We start from the raw sequence: 23,359 nt of genomic DNA, 5'->3' as shown, positions 1-23,359 counted from the left end.
TACAGAACAAAAGAATATATCGCGATATATATCGTTACCGCACATGCTTGAAATTATATTGCGTTATGAATTTTAGGCCATATCGCCCTGCCCTAACTGTACAATCATTAACTGGCTCTTCAAGGTATTCTTCATAGGTTCACGTACACAGTACACATTCAGTCAAACTCTCGTGCTGTAATAATACTGTAAACAGTAACCCATACACCACATAAACACAGGATATCCACAAATTTAAAAGTCACTCATCAGTTGTTTGTGCATTCAGTAATTCTTTTTATATATAGTGCCAAATCACAGTAGCAGTGGCCTCAAGATGCTGTATGTTGTAAAGTAAAGGCCCTACAATAATACAAAGAAAACAGTGAAAAACCCGTTTGATGAAGTGCTTTGGCGACAATGGGAAGGAAAAACTCCCTTTTAACAGGAAGAAATCTCCAGCAGAACCAGGCAGGGAGAGGGACGTCCATCTGTCGTGACCAGTTTTTGTGAGGGGAGGACAAAGACATGCTGTGGAAGATAAGTTACTTTTGTAAGTGTCTTTTGTATTTAGCTGTCATCCTGTCTTTGTCCTCCGGATTCTGAATTTGGGTCCTTTTTTAAACCCTCACACATCATAATGGAATTTTAGTATCAAATCTGTCAATAGCAGTAAGCCAAGTTTTCCCGATCCAAGGATAGAAACAATACCAAGGAAATATCAGATAAAAGATCCGACTGATGCTAAAATACAGCAACTAGTTTTTGTAATAAACCCTGAATGACTCTGCAGTTGTGGGTAATTTTCAGCTCCATCTCTGATCAGCAGTGACAGAAACATAGCAGCACAGGCGGATGCTTTAATTTTGTCATGCTTGATGTTGTCCCTTTTTTGGTAGCATCTGAAGCGCTTGTCATATCAGCTACAAAAACCATCTGTCTGTCCAAGATGGTGCAGTAGCACTGAGTTTGGAAAGATAAAGTAAAGACATAAAAACTAACTACTGTAACTTTGGCACTGAGCTCCTAATTTTTTGTTGTTTACTGTTTAGTAACTCTGTTTCCCTGACACTTAAAGAGGAACAGAAAGGCAAACTTGTTTACTGAAAATGGCAAAGCAGGAGTCAGCTGACTCCTTGCACCACTATATTGTAATAGTTATGTATGCATGGTAAACACTGCTGGTTTACATTTTGAGGAGGGGCTCATAAAATAAGACCTTGAATGAATCTGCACCACAATCAGGCACACAAAAGGCAATTAAGTTGCCTTTTGCAGATCCAGTTCTGCATCATGACTCAGATTTGGAATAAAGTTTATCTGCTTCAGTCTGCAGTTTGGCTTTTATACTGTGTGATTTAAACTCATAATGGAGTGTCTCTTATATAAATGCTGACACAGAATGCATTGACCCTCTGATTCAAATTTTACTTTTAGTATAACTCACTGTCTTCCTACCATTATCAGGTCCTGTTGAAAGTCATTGTGCCTCATGCTAACAAGGCTGTACTCTGTCATTGTGATCACAATGTTTAACACCCACATCTCTGTTCAAGAGGAGATGTTATGACTCCATTGCTAATTTCCAGGAATATATTTATGATATGCCATTACATTAGATTTTAATTATGTTCCAAGACTGTCATTGGCTTACCGCTGGCAGGGGATAAATGGAAATAATTTTCTTCTATGAATAATAACAGAGGATATTTCTGCAGTTATAAATAATGTGTACATGTGTACTGTGTACCTGTTATTCATATAGATGTTGAGGCACTTCTCTTGATTTGACAAGTGACCTCTGTGCTACGAGACAGTTTCTCAAACCACCAGGCCCTGTGCTGCTATTGATGACATTCAATTCTGGAATAGATAGCAGACATACACGTACACAGTTCCGAGTACATCTAAATGTTCTCAGTGGAAAAAGGAAAACGGGAGAGGGGTGGGAAGCGCTGGTTACATTTCCAGAAGCATAAGCTTGTTTTTTTAATCTTTCTCATTTATAATCATTTAGCTTTAATACTTTAATGGAATCACAGCATCTTTTCACCCATCTTCTGTTTTTGAGTAGAGTCATCAGATTGAGTGGCTTGTCTGTTACTGTAAATGAGAATTTGTGCACTTTGCAGTTTACACAGGTCGCCGTCATTCCTACACCCATGTTGCTTTTCTCACTTTCTGAATAAAAGACACTACTGCTGCAACAGTGATCGACTCCAACACATACTAACTTGCTGAGACAGGGTTAAAGAGTGACCTGGATAACTTGATTTGATGACAATTAGTTGTGGCGAACTGAAGAAGCTCACAGTTGAGCGTTTTACAGAGACATAGAGCGTGGAAACAAGGAGGGAGGTGTCACTGTAACCCCTGAGGTAGTGTAACACCAGAGCTGCTCGAGGCTCAGCTCACATTAGTATCACTCATTTGTGCTCACATACAAACATAACTGCATACACCCACACATACACACCGTGTCTATCAAACCAAGGCAAAAAGTAGAGTTTTCCATTTAAAATGATTTTCACTTAAATGGTGCTGGCAGAGATTTCTCCGAGTGAGGGCTGTCAAGATTCCCATATAACTGTCAGATATAACCAGTTAACAGATGTTAAACAACTGTGTGTGTGTATCCGTGTATGAGAGAGACAGCAAGAAGAAGAACTTGATCAAACTGCAGAGATTAATGTATGCGTGTGTTGAACTTTAGTTACCTTTCCACTGTGAATGAGTGTACGTTCAGCTGCATTCTTTTAATTATTGATAGTGGAAATGGAATGAAATTTCCAGCATCCTGAAACTGGAACTCCTCCTGCTGTGCAACTGTCAGGTACACAGTCACATTCAGCAATTTCTATTACCTAACTAATTTGGTTTTTTACGAAGGATTGTTGTTGTTTTTTTAATAATAAAGATACCAGGATTTTGTTCAATTCAATTCAATTCAATTCAATTTTATTTATATAGCGCCAAATCACAACAAATGTCGCCTCAAGGCGCTTCATAGATACAGAGAAAAGCCCAACAATCATATGACCCCTATGAGCAGCACTTTGGCGACAGTGGGAAGGAAAAACTCCCTTTTAACAGGAAGAAACCTCCGGCAGAACCAGGCTCAGGGAGGGGCGGCCATCTGCTGCGACCGGTTGGGGTGAGAGAAGGAAGACAGGATAAAGACATGCTGTGGAAGAGAGACAGAGATTAATAACAGATACGATTCAATACAGAGAGGTCTGTTAATACATAGTGAGTGAGAAAGGTGACTGGAAAGGAAAAACTCAATGCATCATGGGAATCCCCCGGCAGCCTACATCTATTGCAGCATAACTAAGGGAGGATTCAGCGTCACCTGGTCCAGCCCTAACTATATGCTTTAGCAAAAAGGAAAGTTTGAAGCCTAATCTTAAAAGTAGAGATAGTGTCTGTCTTCCGAATCCAAACTGGAAGCTGGTTCCACAGAAGAGGGGCCTGAAAACTGAAGGCTCTCCCTCCCATTCTACTTTTAAATACTCTAGGAACAACAAGTAGGCCTGCAGAGCGAGAGCGAAGTGCTCTAATAGGGTGATATGGTGCTACAAGGTCATTAAGATAAGATGGGGCCTGATTATTTAAGACCTTGTATGTGAGGAGCAGGATTTTGAATTCAATTCTGGATTTAACAGGAAGCCAATGAAGGGAAGCCAAAACAGGAGAAATATGCTCTCTCTTTCTAGTCCCCGTCAGTACTCTTGCTGCAGCATTTTGGATTAACTGAAGGCTTTTCAGTGAGTTTTTTGGACATCCTGATAATAATGAATTGCAGTAGTCCAGCCTGGAAGTAATAAATGCATGAACTAGTTTTTCAGCGTCACTCTGAGACAGGATATTTCTAATTTTAGAGATGTTGCGCAAATGGAAGAACGCAGTCTTACATATTTGTTTAATATGTGCGTTGAAGGACATATCCTGGTCAAAAATGACTCCAAGGTTCCTCACAGTGTTACTGGAGGCCAAGGTAATGCCATCCAGAGTAAGAATCTGGTTAGATACCATATTTCTAAGATTTTCAGCGCCGAGTACAATGACCTCAGTTTTATCTGAGTTAAGAAGCAGAAAGTTAGTGGCCATCCAAGTCTTTATGTCTTTAAGACATTCCTGCAGTTTAACTAATTGGTGTGTGTTATCTGGCTTCATGGACAGATAGAGCTGGGTGTCATCTGCATAGCAGTGAAAATGTATGCTATGTCTTCTAATGATGCTGCCTAGGGGAAGCATGTATAATGTAAACAGAATTGGTCCTAGCACTGAACCCTGTGGAACTCCATAATTAACCTCAGTGTGTGAAGAGGACTCTCCATTTACATGCACAAATTGGAGTCTATTAGATAGATATGATACAAACCACTGCAGTGCAATACCTGTAATACCTACAGCATGTTCTAATCGCTCTAATAGAATATTATGGTCAACAGTATCGAATGCTGCACTAAGGTCAAGAAGGACAAGCACAGAGATGAGTCCACTGTCAGAGGCCATAAGAAGATCATTTGTAACCTTCACTAAAGCTGTTTCTGTGCTGTGATGAACTCTGAAACCTGACTGAAACTCTTCAAATAAACCATTCCTCTGCAGATGATCTGTTAGCTGTTTGACAACTACTCTTTCAAGGATTTTTGATATGAAAGGAAGGTTGGAGATTGGCCTATAATTAGCTAAGACTGCTGGGTCTAGAGATGACTTTTTGAGTAAAGGTTTAACTGCAGCCAGCTTGAAGGCCTGTGGTACATAGCCGATTATTAGAGATAGGTTGATCATATATAAGATCGAAGAATTAATCAATGGCAGGACTTCTTTGAGCAGTTTTGTAGGAATGGGGTCTAAAAGACACGTTGATGGTTTGGAGGAAGTAATTATTGAAGTTAACTCAGAAAGATCAATTGGAGAAAAAGAGTCTAACTTAACATCAATGAAACTAAGAGTAGCTGTAGATAATATTACATCTGTGGGATGATTATTGGTAATTTTTTCTCTAATGATAAAAAATTTATTTGTGAAGAAGTTCATGAAGTCATGAAAAGATTTTGTTCAGCTATGCAAATTGTTTATCACACCAACCCTCTTCATATCCTTCTTTTATTCATTTGAATAAATTGATCTTGTCAATTTTGGTCATTCCCAGTGTCAATCATAATCTTCAGCTCTGTCACCTCCAACCGAGCCTCCTGTCTTTTGTTAGTGCTACTGTCGCCAATCCATATGTCATATTAGGTCTCACTATCATCTTGTAAATCTTCTCTTTTACTCTTGCTGCTATCCTTTTCTCACAAATCACCACTGACACTCATATCAGCCTGCTTTACCCTGCCTGCACTTTCTCCTTCACCTCTGCACTCTCCATTGGTTTGTATGGTTGACCCCAGGTATTTAAACTCATCTGCCTTCACTATCTCTGCTCTTTCTATGTTTACCTTTCCACCTGTCCCATATCTTATTCACATACACATATTCTGTCGTGCTTCCACTGGTTTTCATTCCTTTTCTCTCCAGAGCAAACCTCCACCTATCCAGGCTCTCGTCTGCGCCCTACTTTCACTATAGATCACAATGTCATTGGTAAATATCATAATCCACTGAGAATCCTGTCTGATTGTATCTGTCAACCTATCCATCATCATTGCGAACAAGAAGGGCAGCTCTCTGATGTAATCCCATCCCACCATATCTCAGTGTCTTGATGCATGTCCTGTACCAGCCTCACATACTTCTTTGCCACTCCTGACTTTCTCAAGCACAGCCACAGCTCATCTCTTTGCACCCTATTATTAATTTTCTCTAGAGCCACAAAGACAGAGCACCTCTTTTTGACCTTCTCTGTACATCTCCATCAACACTTTTTACTACAGCTTTGCGCATCACCCTTGTTCAGAATGAGCAATGCTCAAGGAGTTGCAAACAACCCTAGAGCCACATCTCAGTTTCTACAGGCTTCAGTTATATGTGAATATTACATTTTATGACAGGGCAATTAGAAAAAGACGGAAAAATCTGACAAAGTTAAAGAGACAATGTATGGGCATATGCAGAGGAAGGACGGTGACTACATCTGAAAAAGGATGTTGAATATGGAGCTGACAGGCAGGAGGAAAGAGGAAAATCACTGTACCACTGTACTGTACCACTGGTGTGATAGAGGATGCTAGGTATAGGGTGAGATCAAGGTAAAAGATCCACTGTGGTAACCCCTATAGTAGAAGAAGAAGAAGACAATTAGAAAATGACTGAACAAGTATGGGTTGTTTAGAAGGGGAGAAAGGAAAAGGCCTCTTGACTCTAAATTGAACATGGCAGCAGGCGTGCAAAGTTGTATCTGAACAAATAACAAGACTTCTGGAACAATGTCCTTTGCATGTATGAAACCATGTTTGGCCATCACACGCAATGCCATTTTTGGAGAAAACCAAACACACCTCCACCAGTGCCAAGCGCAGTGGTGAAGATGTGTTTGGTTTTCTGACCATTGATGATTTGGGCTTGTATGGAGCCATAGGATCTGGATTCCATGCAGTCACTGAATTTTCAATCAAATGCTCTGTATACCAAAGTATTCTAGAATCATATGAGGCCATCTAAATGACAACTAGAGATAGCCGAAATTGCTTTATGCAACAGGAAAACCTAACCCTATTATTGTAGGGTCCACCTTACAATATGATAAAAACAATACAGCGCCAAATCACAACAACAGTCGCCTCACAGCGCTTTATATTGCAAAGCAGACCCTACAATAATACATACAGAGAAAAACCCAACAATGATATGACCCCCTATGGGTTAGCACTTTGGCGACAGTGTGAAGGAAAAACTCCCTTTTAACAGGAAGAAATTTCCATCAGAACCGGATAACTACCAATGTAGTTATCAGTTACTTTCATTTTACAAACAAATGACGAACTCAAGGACTTAAGTGGTGTAACTATGTAGTAGGAATTGCAAAACTGTGACATTTCCCACAGCAACCTAATAGTACAGCTATTTAATTCCTTTCGTCTAAAATAAGATGAAAACAAGTACCGGCTTTTATGCTTTTATGGACACTCGAAAACGCAGACTTTCTAAAACGATGACGCATTTAAGTCATGTGATGCAGTCATGTGTATTAAAGATAGCAGAGTGCATTATACAGCAGTTGTTTTGATTGCTCTCAATTTTGACAGCCCTAAAAAAGATTAATATCAGTTTGTACATGCTCCAGATAGCTTCTCTTCAAATTATTTAATTCTCACTCGCTTTTGCGCATGCGCAGGACTGGAACGTAAGCATTTTCGGCCGTTTCAATGTGGACGCACAACTCTGTGAAAACGACTGAAAACGCTAGTGTGGATGCAGAGTATTTTCAGACGAAAACACAGTTTTCAAATCTATCCGGGTTAGTGTGGACGTAGCCTAAGAGGACTACTTTATCTTGAAACTTTGCTTGTGGAAAATAAGATGTTGTTTGACTACATTGGCTACTAGCCAGTTGCCATAGCTGCCTATGGTTTTTTATGTTGGTCTGCAAATACTCACTAATTATTAGCTGAGTAGAAGAAGAATTTGAAAAAGTTCAATTCTTTAAAGTAAAACTTGTGCCTGCAGCCAGCATGTTTCAAAAGACACTTTCACTTTGAAGCCAAATGGTTTTCATTTCCAGTTTGCAGATTCTGTTGACCTCTGTTGAGCCTTGGGTTTTGTGTTTTGGCCATTGCCATCTTGGTTTTTTGGAACTATAACTTTTCAACCAGGGTTTAACTGAACAGTTACCATTTCAGTAGTGGGTTAACACTCCTACAGGTTACTCAGGTTATTTCCTCGGCAGGCTAAGATAAACAGCCAAGAAAACATTAAGGATTAAGATAACTCCAGTGCCTGCTTGGCTGACAAGTCATTTACCAATGAGCTGCCAACTCTCTTCCTTTTTGAAACCAAAATTGAAGAAATCAGTAAATTTCTTTAATTGGTGAAATTAATACAATGACATCTCATGTCCTGTACAGCACTAAATATAATTAAAGTACCAGGTCTTTTACACTATAAAACAAAAAATTCTACACTATAAAATACTATGAAAAAGTCTTGAGATATCCCTAATTTCTTAATGATTTGCTATGAAAATGGGAAACTATTAATTGAAACGTGCATCGAAATACAATATATAAGAAAAAAAGAATTTGCACAATTCTAATAAGATTATGAAAGTCAATAATTTGTGACACCCACCTTTATTCTTCAATAGACCCTGAAATATCTTACGTAAGCTTTCTTGTAATTTCTTTAAGTAGGCTTCAGGAAAAGAGCTCCAAGCTTCTTGAAGGATATTTCAAAGCTCTGCTCGGCTGGAGGTAATGCCCTTCAGCAGAGCAGAGCAGTGATCCTTCAAGCTTAAAATGAGCTTGAACTGGCACAACCTTTGATGGTGTAATTAATATAAGTTGAGAAAGAGAATCACGGCAGTGAGGCACAGACTGAGAGAACTGTGTTGAACAGAGACATGTATTGGATAGCTCTGTAATGAAAGGACATTGTTGGAATTGTTGGTCATTGGTGTATCAGTGCAATATAAGACACTACCCTCATCTGAACTTTGTCCTTAGTTCCATTAGTGTTCCTGTTGTTAGTCCAAACCTTGAGGTCAAATTAAGGTTCCCGGGAAGTCTTGTGTACTAAAAGGTGTCTATAACGTGTCTGTTATGCAGAATATCAACTTTTATCCACTGTGTTTGAGATGAATGCCGGTTTTATCTCATGCATAGTTGTGTTAATTTCATAGTAATGTCTTTGCTTGGACCAGTCATCTAGATTACTGGAGAGACATCAAGTACAAAAACTGGCATGGAGGTGACTTTGCATGACTGGAACTACCTTTTTTTTTTTAATCTTGTGTTTTTATCAGAATGGACACTGACTCCCCACTGTACCAGAGTAGTTATGTTCAAAAATGATAATGCTATACAATGTGGCTTTGGTCTGAAAACATTAAAGAGCATGCTGTGATTTGGCGTATTCTGCATATACACTTGGTAACACACTGTGCTGCCATCCTGCCGAGCCATCTGTCTAGCAAAAGATTACTAGGTAGCTCTGTTAATCCAGGTAGCTTCCTAACTGCACCCTGTCAGCGAGGAAATGAAGTTGAGTGGAAAATGTTTCAATGAATAAGACCCACGTTTCCTCTCAAGCTTAAGGCTTGACCTTGACACACCAAGCAGTTTCAACACTAGCAAAGCAGTAGCCTTATCAGGCTGCTTATATATATAGAATTCCCTCCGGGTTTGGCTGAAGAATCTTGTTTATGGGGAGGATAGGCAGTTTTGTGCGCATTAGATCACTTTCACCTTGCCAAAGTTTGAGATTCTTTGCCACTTACATGAACTGTGTGTCAGCACTTTCCTCCATCCACCATTCTCTGAGGATTAGAGACTAGAAAAGAACAGATTGTGTTTCTGTTTCACTTCATCCATCCATGACTGTAAATTTGTGTCATGGGAGGGCTGATGCTGAGTCACACACTTTCTTTAAGTTTGAAGGGTATTTTTTTTCAATTCTAAATCTGTTGTTAAAGCAGTAGAGATGGCACCCGATCTATTAAATGGAGATATTTAACTATGTTTGCTTTGCTTGTCCTTATAAATATTCAGGTCAGAGACTCTCTGACTAAAGTTGTTTTAGTGCCTTTCAAAGGTGTGCTCTCTCATTACACTGCACCATGTAAAGGAGCTCCATTGCCTGCGTATTAGATTTAGTTGGACAGAGAACATTCTGCTAATTAATGCTGCCGGCAGGCTGTGTGTGAGTGACTGTGTGTGTTTATGTGTGTGAGCCAGTGTCTGTCTGTGGCTGTTTCAGAGTGTGCTGAGCCGAGATCTGTGGACCTCATTAGCGTTTTTGTGCGCATGCTTGTGTGGTTGGCTGTCTCACTGCCAGTGTGCGCGCAAGAAATGTAAATGTTATTTCTGTTTGTGTGAGTGTGTGCATGCATGTATGTGTATCTTGCCTGTCACACTCCTCTGAGGCAGGATACACAGGCAGATGGGCAGAAATTTGCATCAGCAGCAGTGTCGGGAATCTTTCTGATCTGTCCATTTATAACGCGTCAGGTGGCCTTCCTGCAGAGAACCTGGGCAGCTCTCTTTCTTCTCAGGAAGAAAGACATGCAGAGACAGGGGCAGAGAACGAGAGCAGGCAAATAAAGACTAAGGGGAATAAACCAACAGAAAAAAAAGGAGTCTGGATTTAAGAGACATGAAGGAGTAAGGGAGTAATGACCAGAGAGATAGAGGGAAAAGAAGTCCATGTAGAATTATTATTTTTATGCAGGTTTAAAACTAATACTAAACCCATATTAAAACTGGACACCCCGCTCCGAGTAACACATGCCTCAACTGAAGTAATGACAAAAAGATCACAGTGTCCTTGTGCCCCCGTATGTTTTAGAAACTATAAGCACTTCTCTACCCCATTGTCTTTTTCATATTCAACTGTATTTGAATTGAGCCATTGCTAAGTATATGACATGAGATCACATGAAAAATTATTACAATAAACAAAATATAGATTTTTTTAACAAACTTTACGTTTTTATAAAATTCCCATCACTTTCTTTTTCTTCTATTCTTCTTCATACACACAGCTTTAAACCCATTCTCATTCTTATGTTGCCTAAAAAAGTCATTGTCACCATTATGTTTTCTAGAATATAATACTTGACACTTATGAATTATAAATGCCTATGGATTCCAAGCAGCTTATTTTTAGAGTCCCTCATACACGTACACACATAGATTGCATTTCAAGGCTGGGGTTTTGTCCCTGCAAGCACTACTTTTATAGACTGCTCTGTACTGTACTGTGAACGAATTTACTACAAGTACTGGAAAGTACTGTATGTTAAAAAATAATATAGTATAGTCAACTAATCACATAAAAATGAAATCATAACTATCTATATTTGATGTGAGCATCTCCAGTTCTCCTGGGTACACGTGCAGTTTTTCAATCTTGGAAAATGTGCCACAGGTCTCTGGATTTTAGACTGGCTCACTGTCTTTTGTCTCTTGATATAATCTCTGCATGGTGTGTTTAGTGTGGGGCTCTTTGTTCGCCTTGTGTTTGAAGATAATTCTTTGACTTACCACGTGCTGGGATTTTGTTGCTATGCCATAGACTGACTTTGAAATGAATAAGATGTTTTTGTCATGGTCTTGAGTGATGGTTATACCTACATCACATAATATTTAGCAAGTTTTATTGGATTTTGTTCGTTGATGGATAGAATGCTTTGAGACTTCTGCACAGCACTGTATGGTTGTGCACATGTGAGGGCATCTGTGTGCATGCATGTGATTTGTTTTGCATGTTTGGTTAGTCTATGCAAATGTGCATTTGTACAACTTCAGACACTTCTTAACACTACAACTGAAAAAATGTAATGATAGGTGGCTGGGTGGTGTTTGTGTTTTCAGTGGAAACGGAAAGATGAATAAAGATAATCATTTGAAAAACATCTTGAAGTCACTTTGTACTGATGACAGAATGGTGCACCGAGTTTAACTTTCTTTGGAGCGCTCAGTTGTTTCCATGGAGACAGACGGAGAAGATTTTAATTTGCAAACAAAGTGAGTCAAATTATAGGATGCTTATCACTGTCAGTGCTACTCCTTGTGCTTAAAGAGATAAAAACAACAGATGCATTTGTATTTTTATAATGACAAACATATCTGAGCTGAGATGAAAGCTAAAATCAAAGTCATTGATTGAAGTTCATATTTGTAAGTTGGGGTAAATAACTGAATCTGTCAGTATGAGGCAAGTACACAATAATATCTGGATGCACTCTTTTCCTATCCAAAATATTCCACTAATAATGTGTGTATATTTGTGTAGGTCAGGATTTAATCCCTCTAGCTAACGTCAAAGTCCTTCTAGAAGCATGACTTACCACTTGGTAGCCATATTGGTAACTCTTCTGGGGCAATCGTGGCTCAAGAGTTGGCAGTTTGTCTTGTAATCGGAAGGTTGCCGGTTCGAGCCCCGGCTCTGACAGTCTCGGTTGTTGTGTCCTTGGGCAAGACACTTCACCCGTTGCCTACTGGTGGTGGTCAGAGGGCCCGGTGGCGCCAGTGTCCGACAGCCTCGCCTCTGCCAGTGCGCCCCAGGGCAGCTGTGGCTACAATGTAGCTTACCATCACCAGTGTGTGAATGGGTGGATGACTGAATGTAGTGTAAAGCGCTTTGGGGTCCTTAGGAACTAAGTAAAGTGCTATACGAATACAGAACACTAGCAATATGGTCATTCCCTGTGAGTGAGTAGGCAGATCTAGGGTGAAGAAGAGGCAACCATCTGCTGTGACTTTATGTTCTGTATTATCTGTAAGCTACAGTGCTACAGTGTTGACACTGTAGTCACAGGAAGCACGGTCCCCCCCCCGCCCCAGATTTAAATGAATAGTTCAACCCACCCATGGTGACACTGATATACTGTTAGGCCCTGGACATTGCTTAGCCCTGCAGAATCTGGACTTCCTAAAGCATAAATCAAAGCCAGGCCTTGTGAACTACTTTGGTTTACAAAGCTGCACAGTAGCATTTGAGAACCTGATATAAGAAAGTGAGTGGTAATCCACAATTCTTTTGCAGGCAGAGTAAGAATCGCAGTTTAGGGTGTTTGAGCAGCAGTGCATCTATGCTCCCCCAGAAAAGAAACGCTCTGGGCTGGGTGCCTGCTGGGTGAGCTATAAATAGCCTAATAGTGATACCAGGATTTCAAGTCTAGTGTGTGAGAGAGCATCTTCCAACAATGTCTATGTTTATTAGTTAAAACATAAACATGCATCTCATTTTTGTTCATTGCTCCTGTACTACAGCTTTACTGTTGGCAACACTTCAATTACTATTTAAGCCTAGAAGTAGGATTAAAGACAGAATCAAACCTAAATATAAAAATGTAACAATCATATTTTCTGTTTATTTGGGGTTTTTTTCTGAAGCTAGGACAAGTCAGCTGGTAGGAATGGTCTACAATTTTGTCTCCTATATCTGCTTTATTTTTGTTCACCTCTTTCCTATTTGATCAATTAGGAACATTTAGATGTGAGGCATTAGCAGCTAGCAGGGTTGTATTAAATTACCTCCCACTGTGAAGCCATTGCCAACTCTAGTAATTGGGCCTCACATCCAGGAGAACTGCTGTGAAAATATTTATGGTTGTTACATGAAGAAGAAATTATTCATTATTCAAGGGGATACATTATTTAAATAATCTGCTAATGTTAGGTTTGAGGTAAGCTATTTGCAATGTTTCAACTGTACTGAACTGTGAAGGACACTTGCCGCATGTCTGTATGTATAAAATCATTGAGCTCCAGTGGGTTTCCTCTCAAAGGCCTTGTTGACCTTTTCACCCTCATTTTTCTGCCAGACCTGCCTGTGTGAGCAGCTTTATCTGGAATAAGATGCCTGAATGTCAAAGGGTGTTAATGGAAAACTCCAGGGTCAAAATGTCTAGAAACCTGCTATGTCGGGGTTTAAATCAGGTTTTCCATTTTGCTTCAGACTGAAAAATTACAAAGATTGATTGGGCCTCATAATTTTGAGATTCTGTATCTGCCACTGGCTCACATGCTAAGTCAATCAAATAGAAAACTCTTTCTAACTGTGATTTCCTTTTGCTTAGGTTCAAACTTCCTCTGTGCCACCCATATCATCCCTGTGAAGAACGAGGAGGGTGTGGTCATGATGTTCATCCTGAACTTTGATTACATCCTGGATGAAGGCAGCAGTGACTCGCTGGAGAGACTAAACCATACCTCACCTTCTAAAGCTGACCAATGTGAGTAAAAACATGCAAGGCCCCAGGCAGGAGTGGGCCGGTGCTAGACGACCGTCTGTGACATTTGGTCGGAGCTTTTATTCATTCCCCAAATCTGGTTGTGTTTGTACCATTAAGTAAATATAGTGTTAAAAATAATACACGTATAAAGGTGGACATATATTAGAAATACATAAATATACTAGAGACCTACTATAATCTTAACGTTGCACATGCTGCTGTCTGCTATAATTGATATTTCACTTTAGTATAACTTGCTGCTTTTTTATTGTTGCCTGCAATAATTTCATATTTGTGGCCTGGTCTTTATCTAGTCACAATTATACACAAAATCAGAGTAAATAAAAACAGTCATGTGTTGTTGTCTAGACTCGTCATTTAGTTGCGTCATGTTAGTTTTTTCTCCTAAGCCAGTTATATCGCTGTCTATTTAACTTTTTGTCAAGTTCATATGTGTTGTTTCCTCTCTCTCTTTTTTTTTTAAAGTACCTCATCTTGTCTCTGTTATGTTCAGTTTTCCTTCCTGCTGTCTCATTAGTTAGTTTCAGTTCAGTTGTGTTCACCAGGTGTCTCCACTTTGCCTCATTTTCTGATGTGTGTATTTAAGTCCACAGTTCTTTGTCACGTTGTCATCATACTTCCCTCATGCTCTCTACTTCTTGTTCCATGTTTTTTGTTATCTGAGTTTTCTAGATTCTTTTGTTTTGTGTTTTGTATTATTTGTCCTGCAGTTGGGTCCACCATAAATCTACCACACCGAGGCCCCGTGACGCATGCCTGTCAATTGCATGCCACTTGTGAGACAATACATGGTGTACTAAGGGATCTCCTTCCAGATCTGGTCCAGGGCAATGCTGTTCCTGGGCAATCTGAGGTGCAACCTAGCTCTGGCGCAGGGATTTACCTAATGGTAGTCAGAATTCATTGCCTAGCCTGTAGAAGTCTGTGCATGCCACCATGGTTATGGCTCCCCAGACCTTGACTGATGCACGACCAAACCTGTCATGCTGAACGATGTTATAAGCAGCTAAACATTCTCAGTGGCTTCTGCAGACAGAAAAAAAGATCCCATTCCTACAAGACTAGGGGTGGGTTTTGATAATCGATTTATCAATTAAAATCGATTCTGGCTTGGATAACATGATATCGATTCATTAAAATCCTGAATCGATTTTTTAATATTAATTTATTTTGCCCGAAACGCCAGAATCTCAGGTTAAACCTCACAAAATTTCAAGAACCACCAAACAGCTAAAACAGTAAATGAGAGCAGGTACACAGATTCTGCACAAAGACGTAAACACAAAGCGCGGAAGGACATAAAATTGTATGTCATGCAGAGTGGAGTATGAGGACCCAAATACCAGATGCAAAGACAGTCAGACTGAAATAAACAAAAAGTGAGCAACTTGTTGAAAGCTAATGACACATTTGAATAAAAATGAAAAAGTACAAAGAAAACGGAAAACACACTAAGGCTAGGAAACAACAGAGCTGGGGAACAGTGGGAAGGATGAACAGCAGGGCATGGAGAACAGACTCAAGAACACTGCATGAACACATTATTCAAAATATTTTTATTGAGTATTTGTGGATGTAGTTTACAAAGAAAAAAAGAAGATGAACAAAAACACAAACTGTTTACAATGAGCACAAACACATTAGACCAATCAGGGACCAAATAGAATATTTAAATAACGAGAAAGTTAAAAAGCTCAGACACAGACGCAGAACCAAAACACTGTAATCATCTTAGTTATACTTTTATTTGGCTACTTCAGCATTTTTACACTTGATTCCCTGATTGTCTATTTATTTCTCTGTACAGTCTATATTCTTCTTTATGTATTTCTTTGTCATTCCCTTTTCAGGTGCACTTATTTCTGTTTTTCCAGACATGTTAAGCTAATCTTTGCATGTACTCTTGACTACTGCAAAAACACCTCTGGGGTACTTTTATCCCCATATTGACTGCTACATTTTCACTTTCTTTTTTAATCTTGCAACTGTACTAGCAGCAGTAATCACGAGGGCAGCTGCTGAAATTCCCAGCTAGGCGGCTCCTTTGGCATGTTGACACAAGCGTTTAGCAGACACTGATGTGTTAGCCTGCTATCATTTCAAAGGTCTGGACCAATTATAGCTCAGGATGGCCTGATGAACTACTGGAGCAGTGCTGTGGGTCCCTTAGTTTCCCAGAGCTGTCGGTGTAATAGTGGATAATGTCATTCCCCAGCTGTGCTCTTGAACGTGTTCTTGATGCCTTGTCTTTTTTTAAAGTTTTTCACTTTCCCCATTTTCTGTCTGTGACATATAAAGCAGCATTGTGAAGACCAAAGGTCACCTCAGATTAGTGTAATTGAACGAGGACTCGAACAGACTGCCTTGCTTCATGTGGCGTGTGAATGCATGTTCTTTACATACAGTTTATATACATGTTTATGTATGATACTATGACAGTGTGCTTGCTTAGGCTATAGTCAAGCTTTTGTGTGCGTGTGTGTGTGTGTGTGTGGGCAGGGGGTCATGTTTGGCTGTTGTGCATGTGACTGATAAGGCCCTCATGTTTCACTTTTCTAAGGCCCAGTCTGAACACTATAGCAGTTCTCCCAGCTCTGTTTCCAGTCTGAATAGCTAAGTGAGTGCCTCCACAGATATAGTTCAGATTTGCTTATAGGGTCAAGGCCCGATGCTGGATAGGTCTCTTTGTGCTTCGTTTATTTATTCATTTAACTCTAGAAACTCTAGAAACCTGTGTCATGTTCACAAATTATGAATAATTTTGCAGAATTTTGCATGAGAAAACTGCTAAATATGTAATTTAAGACTGTGAGACATACAGTGTTACTATTCTAATTAATAGCCTTACACTGCTTGTTACTGAGGAGATGATGCATGCATTGCATTATCTAGACTCTATCTGAGGAATGCATTAGGCACTGCTTATCAATTGCCCTCTGTCAACCAGTGATGAGTCATACATTCTGCAACCGTCTTGGATTGCTTTGGTGTAGCTGAGAAGAGCCACTAACAGATCCACAAAATGCACACAGAAATGTGCGCAAAATGGTTCATTTCACTATGCTGTGTATTGTGTTTCTTATGAATTCATAAGTATTGTTGCAATAGTAGGGAATTCCTCCAGGACTGAGCATCACTTGGAAGATAAGAAGCAGAATAGTTGAAAATGTTGTCAGTATATTGAGATCTGACACTATTAAAACCAGAACATTGAAAATAAAATATGTGATCACTACAAATTTGACAGATGCAGTTCAAATTAAGTTGTGTGTGACAAATCTAAAATGTTATCCAGGTCAAATAAGTATGTGTGTGCCTAAAGGTTTGTGTTCTTTACATCACCATTGGAGCTTCTTATACTTTTGAACCAGAGGCCTATTTTATAGTCAGTAGGTTCAAAAGAGCAGATATCAAAATTAGAGAATGGTTAATAATTTGTAATTTTTGTCTTATGGGTGACTGTAAATGCCCAGAATTTCAAAGGAATATTATCTGTGGGTATAACACTAATATTTTATTCAAATACATGTAAGGCCTTCTGTAAATTGCAGTGGTCAGAACTGGAGAAGACCAATGACTGTAGAAGAAAAGATGCTTGCTGTTTACTGTGCTAACTGCTTTCAAAAACCAGTAGGTAGTAAGCGTAGTGACGACTGTAGTGATGTTTGGATCAATTAGGGTTGATCACTGTAGAGTCAGCTTTTATTTAAATTCTCTCAGACAACAAGAAATAACTTTGAACCAAACTACCATGATGGCAAATGGCAAACCCCGATTATTGTGCTGTGTTACAAATAAAACCAGGTCTAAGAAGCTGATGGTTGCATCGGCTGCTAATGAAAGAAACAAAACAATTCGACAATGCAGTCAAACCTGGACATGCGCTTTGCTGCAGGCTCCTCACTGTTTGTTGAGGATTTGTATAAACACATGCAGAGCTGATGAAGTCACATAGATAAAAGCTTTAAAGAATAACAAACAGATACTGTATTTAATTCCAAAATCAAGATTAAAGGTGTTTCATTTTCACATGAGTGTAGGTGGTGAAGACATGTAGGGCGATTTGGAGAAGGTAGTGTGTGGATTTGGTGTGCCTGGTGCTCTTCACTGCAGTGTACAAAAAGTCATTTGTTGTAACCCTGACAACCAAAACTATTATATTCATCTTCACAGAACCTGCGTAACACTTTGTAAGTTATAAGGCGAAGCAAGGCATCACACAGTTTTGTTGTCGTTTAAGACTGTTGGTACCTTCATTCCTATAATGTGAGATTGTCTGCTTGTGATGTATTAGAACAATAAAGTAGCTCTAAAATTGTCTCACCTCTTATCTTACTTTGCCCAGGCCTATATCAGTTCTTCTTCTAAATATTCTGTCTATGCTAGGCATCTCAAGTTAGAAAAATGATGCTGCTGAAAGGTTACAATGGTTTCTGCTTGTCTCCTTACTATCTCTACATTAGACACCAGATTTTCACGTTAGACACTATTTATTTTGAGCTCTCCACTACAGCTCAGCATCTAAACTAACCACATGATGTGTTTATAACTGTAGAACAACAGGAGGTTCAGAATAGGTTTCAGGAAAAAACGAGCAAGGAATTGCAGATTTAGTGGATTGATGGCACTATGTGTTGTCTTTAGCATTTAGTCGCACTATAGTTTTCTGTAACCAACCACACTGGCTTCTGTGCATTGGGAATGTGGTGATGAGCCTAGGAAGTGAAGAGCAGCTGGGGGAAATTATTTATGATCTATCTTTTTCCTCAGGAGGAAAGATTCATCAAATTCCTGTTGGGGAAATGGCTTTTCAGTTTATTCAGGATTTCTTTGCTTTCAGTGTTTCCCTCTTTACTCGTTTTTCTACCCTTGTCCACACAGTTTAAGTAATTTGTGTACTTTATATCTGTAGCCAATTTAGAGTGACCAGTGAATATAACATATGTCTTTGGACTGCGGAAGGAACTCTGAGTACCCAGAGGAAGCCCACCCAAGGGGAACTTTCTTTCTGTGAAGTTTTGTACTCACAGAAAGAAAGTTCTGTGAGTACAGTAAAGGTTCAGCCAGGGACCTTTACTGATTATTATTCTCAGGTATATTTTCACACACCGATGGCAACTGCCTGACTGAAATAAATAAATAAAATAAAGCTCTTGACTATTAACTCAGGCACATTGCAATCACACCCTAATTTCCTCTGTAATAAATAAGCAGAGAGCAAAGTTGGGACCCAGCAGAAATACAAATGTTTCCTCTAGAGCAGGGGTCAGCAACCTTTAACACCCAAAGAGCCATTTGGACCCGGTTTCCACGCAAAAGAAAACACTGGGAGCCGCAAATACTTTTTGACATCTAAAATGAAGATAACACTGTATATATTGTTTATATTGGCGGGTATAGGGCTTTGGAGTTGACGTCATGCTGCAATGCATTGTGGGAGCGTGGCGCCATTTTCGGGGTCTACAAATCAAAACAAACACACTGTTGTTGTGTAAGAATGACGACTACAAGAAAGATGCTTCCGCCAGTGTGACGCTTATTTTGAGCGACAAATAATTTTATTTTTATATTTCAATATCACAACAATCTTCCAATTTAGAACTACAAGTTTAAAAGGAACTAATACAAAAAATACACTTCAGCTAAATACTAGACCCCTGCTCTAGAGCATGTGAGTTTGTAGGGCTGTGCTGGAAATCTAGGAAAACAACTCTTAAGGTGAAAGAAATCTGCTTTCAAATCACTTAGCAAACACATTAACTGCTGTACAACTCTCTTTTTTATGTAATGTCAGCAAAAGCTCAAGAAAAAAAGACAGAGACAAAAAGACACACCATTGTTTTTGTTAAATTCTCCCAGTTCTTTGAATCTTTGGGCTGAAGGAAGGACAATACTCGGTGTATAAATGCTCAATCAACAATCCTTTATTTCCATACAATTTTCACACAATGAGCATAAACCATCCGGATGGGGAGAGATGCCTGAAGAGGGTCACAGCAAGTCTCAAAATGGTGACGTGTTACACAGCTTTTTATACTTTCCACTGGCCCCCACCTGGTCGTAAACCTAAACATTCACACTCTCTTATCTGTCGTGGCGCCTAAGTTATGACCTCGGCTCCCTGTCTTTCTACCTCCTACAAGGGTGGGGGCACAGAATGTGGTCTGTTTCTTCTTGTTATCAGCACAAGGTCTTTTGCACACAACATTCTCAGAAAATGATTTAAGCAGTCTGACATGACAAGAAAACAGTGTAAAACATTCACAGCAGATAAATGGTGGCGCCCACCTGTCTAACAGAACCCAAAGATGGTCACATTCTTTTAATCCCCAAAAATATACTGGAACATTTGTCTAACATACTACAACAATGGTCATGTTCTTTAACCTAAAAATATAAGGAGAATAATGATCTCACAATTCCCCCTTTGATCTCTCTTTAGAGAGATCACTTACAACATACACTCTAGGGTTGCAATGTGGTGTCAACTCTTTCCCAGTCTCCTAGTATTTGTGCTTCACACAGAAACACAATTCCATCGCTGGACTTCCTCTGCGCTGTCACTTTTAGAGCTTGGCACGCTCTCTCCATCCCTCGAGTTGTCACGTCCAACGCTGCTGAAGATTTAAGGCAGAGCACGTCGTACACCTTAGTTGTCTTCCTCAATGTCAACGATGAATCTCTCATTTTATTTAAAATCTTGCTGTGGGAAGTCTCCTCTTGATCTCCTGGAAGCTCAGTAGCACAGTTCTCTGTGGGATCTCTGCTGTGCTGAAGATGATCTCTGATCCTCCTGAAGCCTCTCTCCTGGCCTCAGCTCCCATCTTGTGGACGATCCTCTCAGCCACTCCTTCTCGTCATGGCACCTCACGACATCTACAGATTAAAAATAACACTCCTCTCCCCACATGGCTTCCACCATGTGTCAACTCCCCAATGAGACATGTACAAGAATGTTGCACATTCTCTTTAAAACAATCTCCAGGGTTTCCCACTTGGAGCAGCCATACTCCAACCTGTAACCCTGTGTAAAAACATTAATCACCAGTTACATGTTCAGCCTATTCACCTCCCAGCTCCACCTGGAGCCTGTATCCTGGAAGACAAATCTGTTAAATCAAACTTCACATTTGAAACCAACTGTAGATCATAAGAGTGATAAAGTATTCAGCATAAAAGACAAGTATCATGTGCAGGTTTTCTCCAATCATTAATCACTATTATTGCCATAATTTGTCCGAAATCATGAATCATCCCAGTTCATTCCACAATTTAATCTGTGACTTCCCTTAAACAATGTCACTCCACCCATTTTATCACTATGAGCTCAGTAGTGGCCAGCTAATGAGCTCATATTCAACTATTCCATAAACACTGCATCTTATTTGTTTCCTCATGTCACTTGTCTGTTTTCTGCTGAATCCTCCACATCCACTCTTAGAAAAAACAGACATTAGAAGCACACATAGACAATCCTGGTGGTCAGGCACAGGTCGATAGGTTCCAGAGGTGCCGTAAAAGGCCATAAAATTAAGCCTGCTGTAAAAGCAATGACACTGGTTTCAACACAGGAAATTTCTCACGTTATTCACATCGTCAAAGTAACCTTCAACATTTTCCCAACAACACAGTGTAACAGCATCATCAATCCTGTAGTAGAGAAACAAACATCAACCAATTGTTCTGTCATAAATCATATCATCAAACCACATGAAGAACTGTAATGCTGTAGAGAAGAAAATGTAAATGTTAGCGCTGCGCAGATGTATACACACTTTCTCACAGTAATCTCTGTGAGCAACACAAGCCCATGAATAACACACCCCTGGTAGATTCACAAACACAGAAAGTGGCATTTAAAAGGTTAAATCATCACGCAACCTCGGATGTTGCTGTCATCTTTCTGCTCCTGTAAAAAGAAACACATAAATTCATCCACCCTTTTGGCCTGTCTAGGTGGAGGTTAACTTTGAGTCGTGGTCAAGTCTTGTCACTTTTACCAGTCAGTCAGTTTGTTTTTATTTCCATTCATTCATTCATTCATCCATTCTTTCTTTCTTTGCTGATAGTGGAAACCATCGCCGCATTTGATTTCCACCCTCAGCAAAATGACGTCATTTCAAAAAGAAAAAGAAGAACTTTAGGTCGGATTACCTCGCTGAATCCTTTTTAGGCAGGGACTCTCATTTTCTAATTGTCCCCAATAAGTGGCTTTCTCCAGAGCCCATTTTAATGTGGAGAAAAATACTTTGCGACTGTTTTCAGTAAGAATGTTTTATAGCGCTTTAAAGTTCACTCTCTCAGGCCTGGATTAAAGAGCTGATTTGTTAAATCAGGAACTCACAAAATACCAAAATATCACCACCGGTGGATCACTCCTCTCAGATGTTCTTATTTCAGTGCACTGTAACAAAAGCAAAAACAAACGTAACCAATAAAATACTCATACAATAACAAATACTGGGGCCCGTTGGAAACATGTCCAAGCATAAAACCATCTTTCTCTCTCTTAGAGAAAGAAAACAATCCAAACCTCACTGATAAAATCAACCTAGTGTTAAGCAAAACCCAAAATCAACCAAAACTTCACCAGAAAGTGATAGGTTACGAGGCAGGGTGCACCCCGAACAGGTCACCAGTCTATCACCTAGAAACAAACAATCATTTACACTTACATTCACGGCTAATTTAGAATCATCAATTAACCTAGCTCTAACAGCTGCATGACTTTTCACTGTGGCAGGAAACCAGAATACCCAGAGAGAAACCACTGCAAACTAGCCAGACTGTGGACTTGCACCCAGGACCTTCTTACTGTGAAGCAACAGCACTCACCAGCATGCCAACAATGTAGGAAATACAGGGAAACTATGATTTCCTGTTGAGTTCTGTACAGATCTTTAAAGCCTGAGGCAATTGTGTTAAATACACCTGGGATACTTACGTAAATCCAAGGGCTGGCCCCCTTTTCTTTTTTTATTTTCTTTCTTTTTTTATTTTCAGTGTGTTCCTCCTTCAATTAAATCTCAATCACAAAAATGTGGCGCTCTGAAATAAGGCTCACACCGTTAATTCATCATTTTCACTCTGTACCACTGCTCCTTATCAGGCTGTGTGAAGCACAGTAAACAATTCAGTCGAGGCCTTGAGCCATAAACAGACATCACTCACAGACATTGTTTTCATAACCAAACTGCTCTAGACCCTGTCCCCTAAATCTGCACAAATGCCCTCTGGGTGACATGAAATGCATTTAACCAATAAACAATCAATGGCTTCTTGTTGTTGTAACAAATTCTGTATTTGGACGTTTGTGTGCAGCATTTTGTGTATCAGCATAGCATTTGTTAGTAAAGCATTCTTCATTGCAACAGCGTGTGTGTATCACTCTTCATTGCACAAACATGTGTATGTGTGTGTGTATGTGTGTGTGTGTGGATCACTTCTCAGTGAATTGAATCAGCATTTCGATTTGTGTGCGTGTGTGTGTCATTTCTCAGTCAATCAACGAGT

The 23,359-nt window shown here is 39.6% G+C and overlaps 1 protein-coding gene across 5 annotated transcripts in view; it reads left to right on the top strand.

Annotated features, from left to right (window-relative positions):
* The window catches only part of LOC146491935 (voltage-gated inwardly rectifying potassium channel KCNH7-like), a 79,041-nt gene that overhangs the window by 13,069 nt on the left and 42,613 nt on the right, over positions 1-23,359 (top strand). For all 5 annotated transcript variants that reach the window (XM_085150593.1, XM_085150596.1, XM_085150594.1 and 2 more), the window contains exon 3: positions 13,670-13,825. In XM_085150593.1, the coding sequence (XP_085006719.1) occupies positions 13,670-13,825 (156 nt within the window). The remainder of the gene's footprint in view (positions 1-13,669; positions 13,826-23,359) is intronic.

The sequence above is a fragment of the Neolamprologus multifasciatus genome, chromosome 23, assembly GCF_963576455.1.
Source record: "Neolamprologus multifasciatus chromosome 23, fNeoMul1.2, whole genome shotgun sequence".
In the NCBI taxonomy this organism is placed as follows: Eukaryota; Metazoa; Chordata; class Actinopteri; order Cichliformes; family Cichlidae; genus Neolamprologus; species Neolamprologus multifasciatus.
This window is presented reverse-complemented; position numbering and strand designations above follow the sequence as displayed.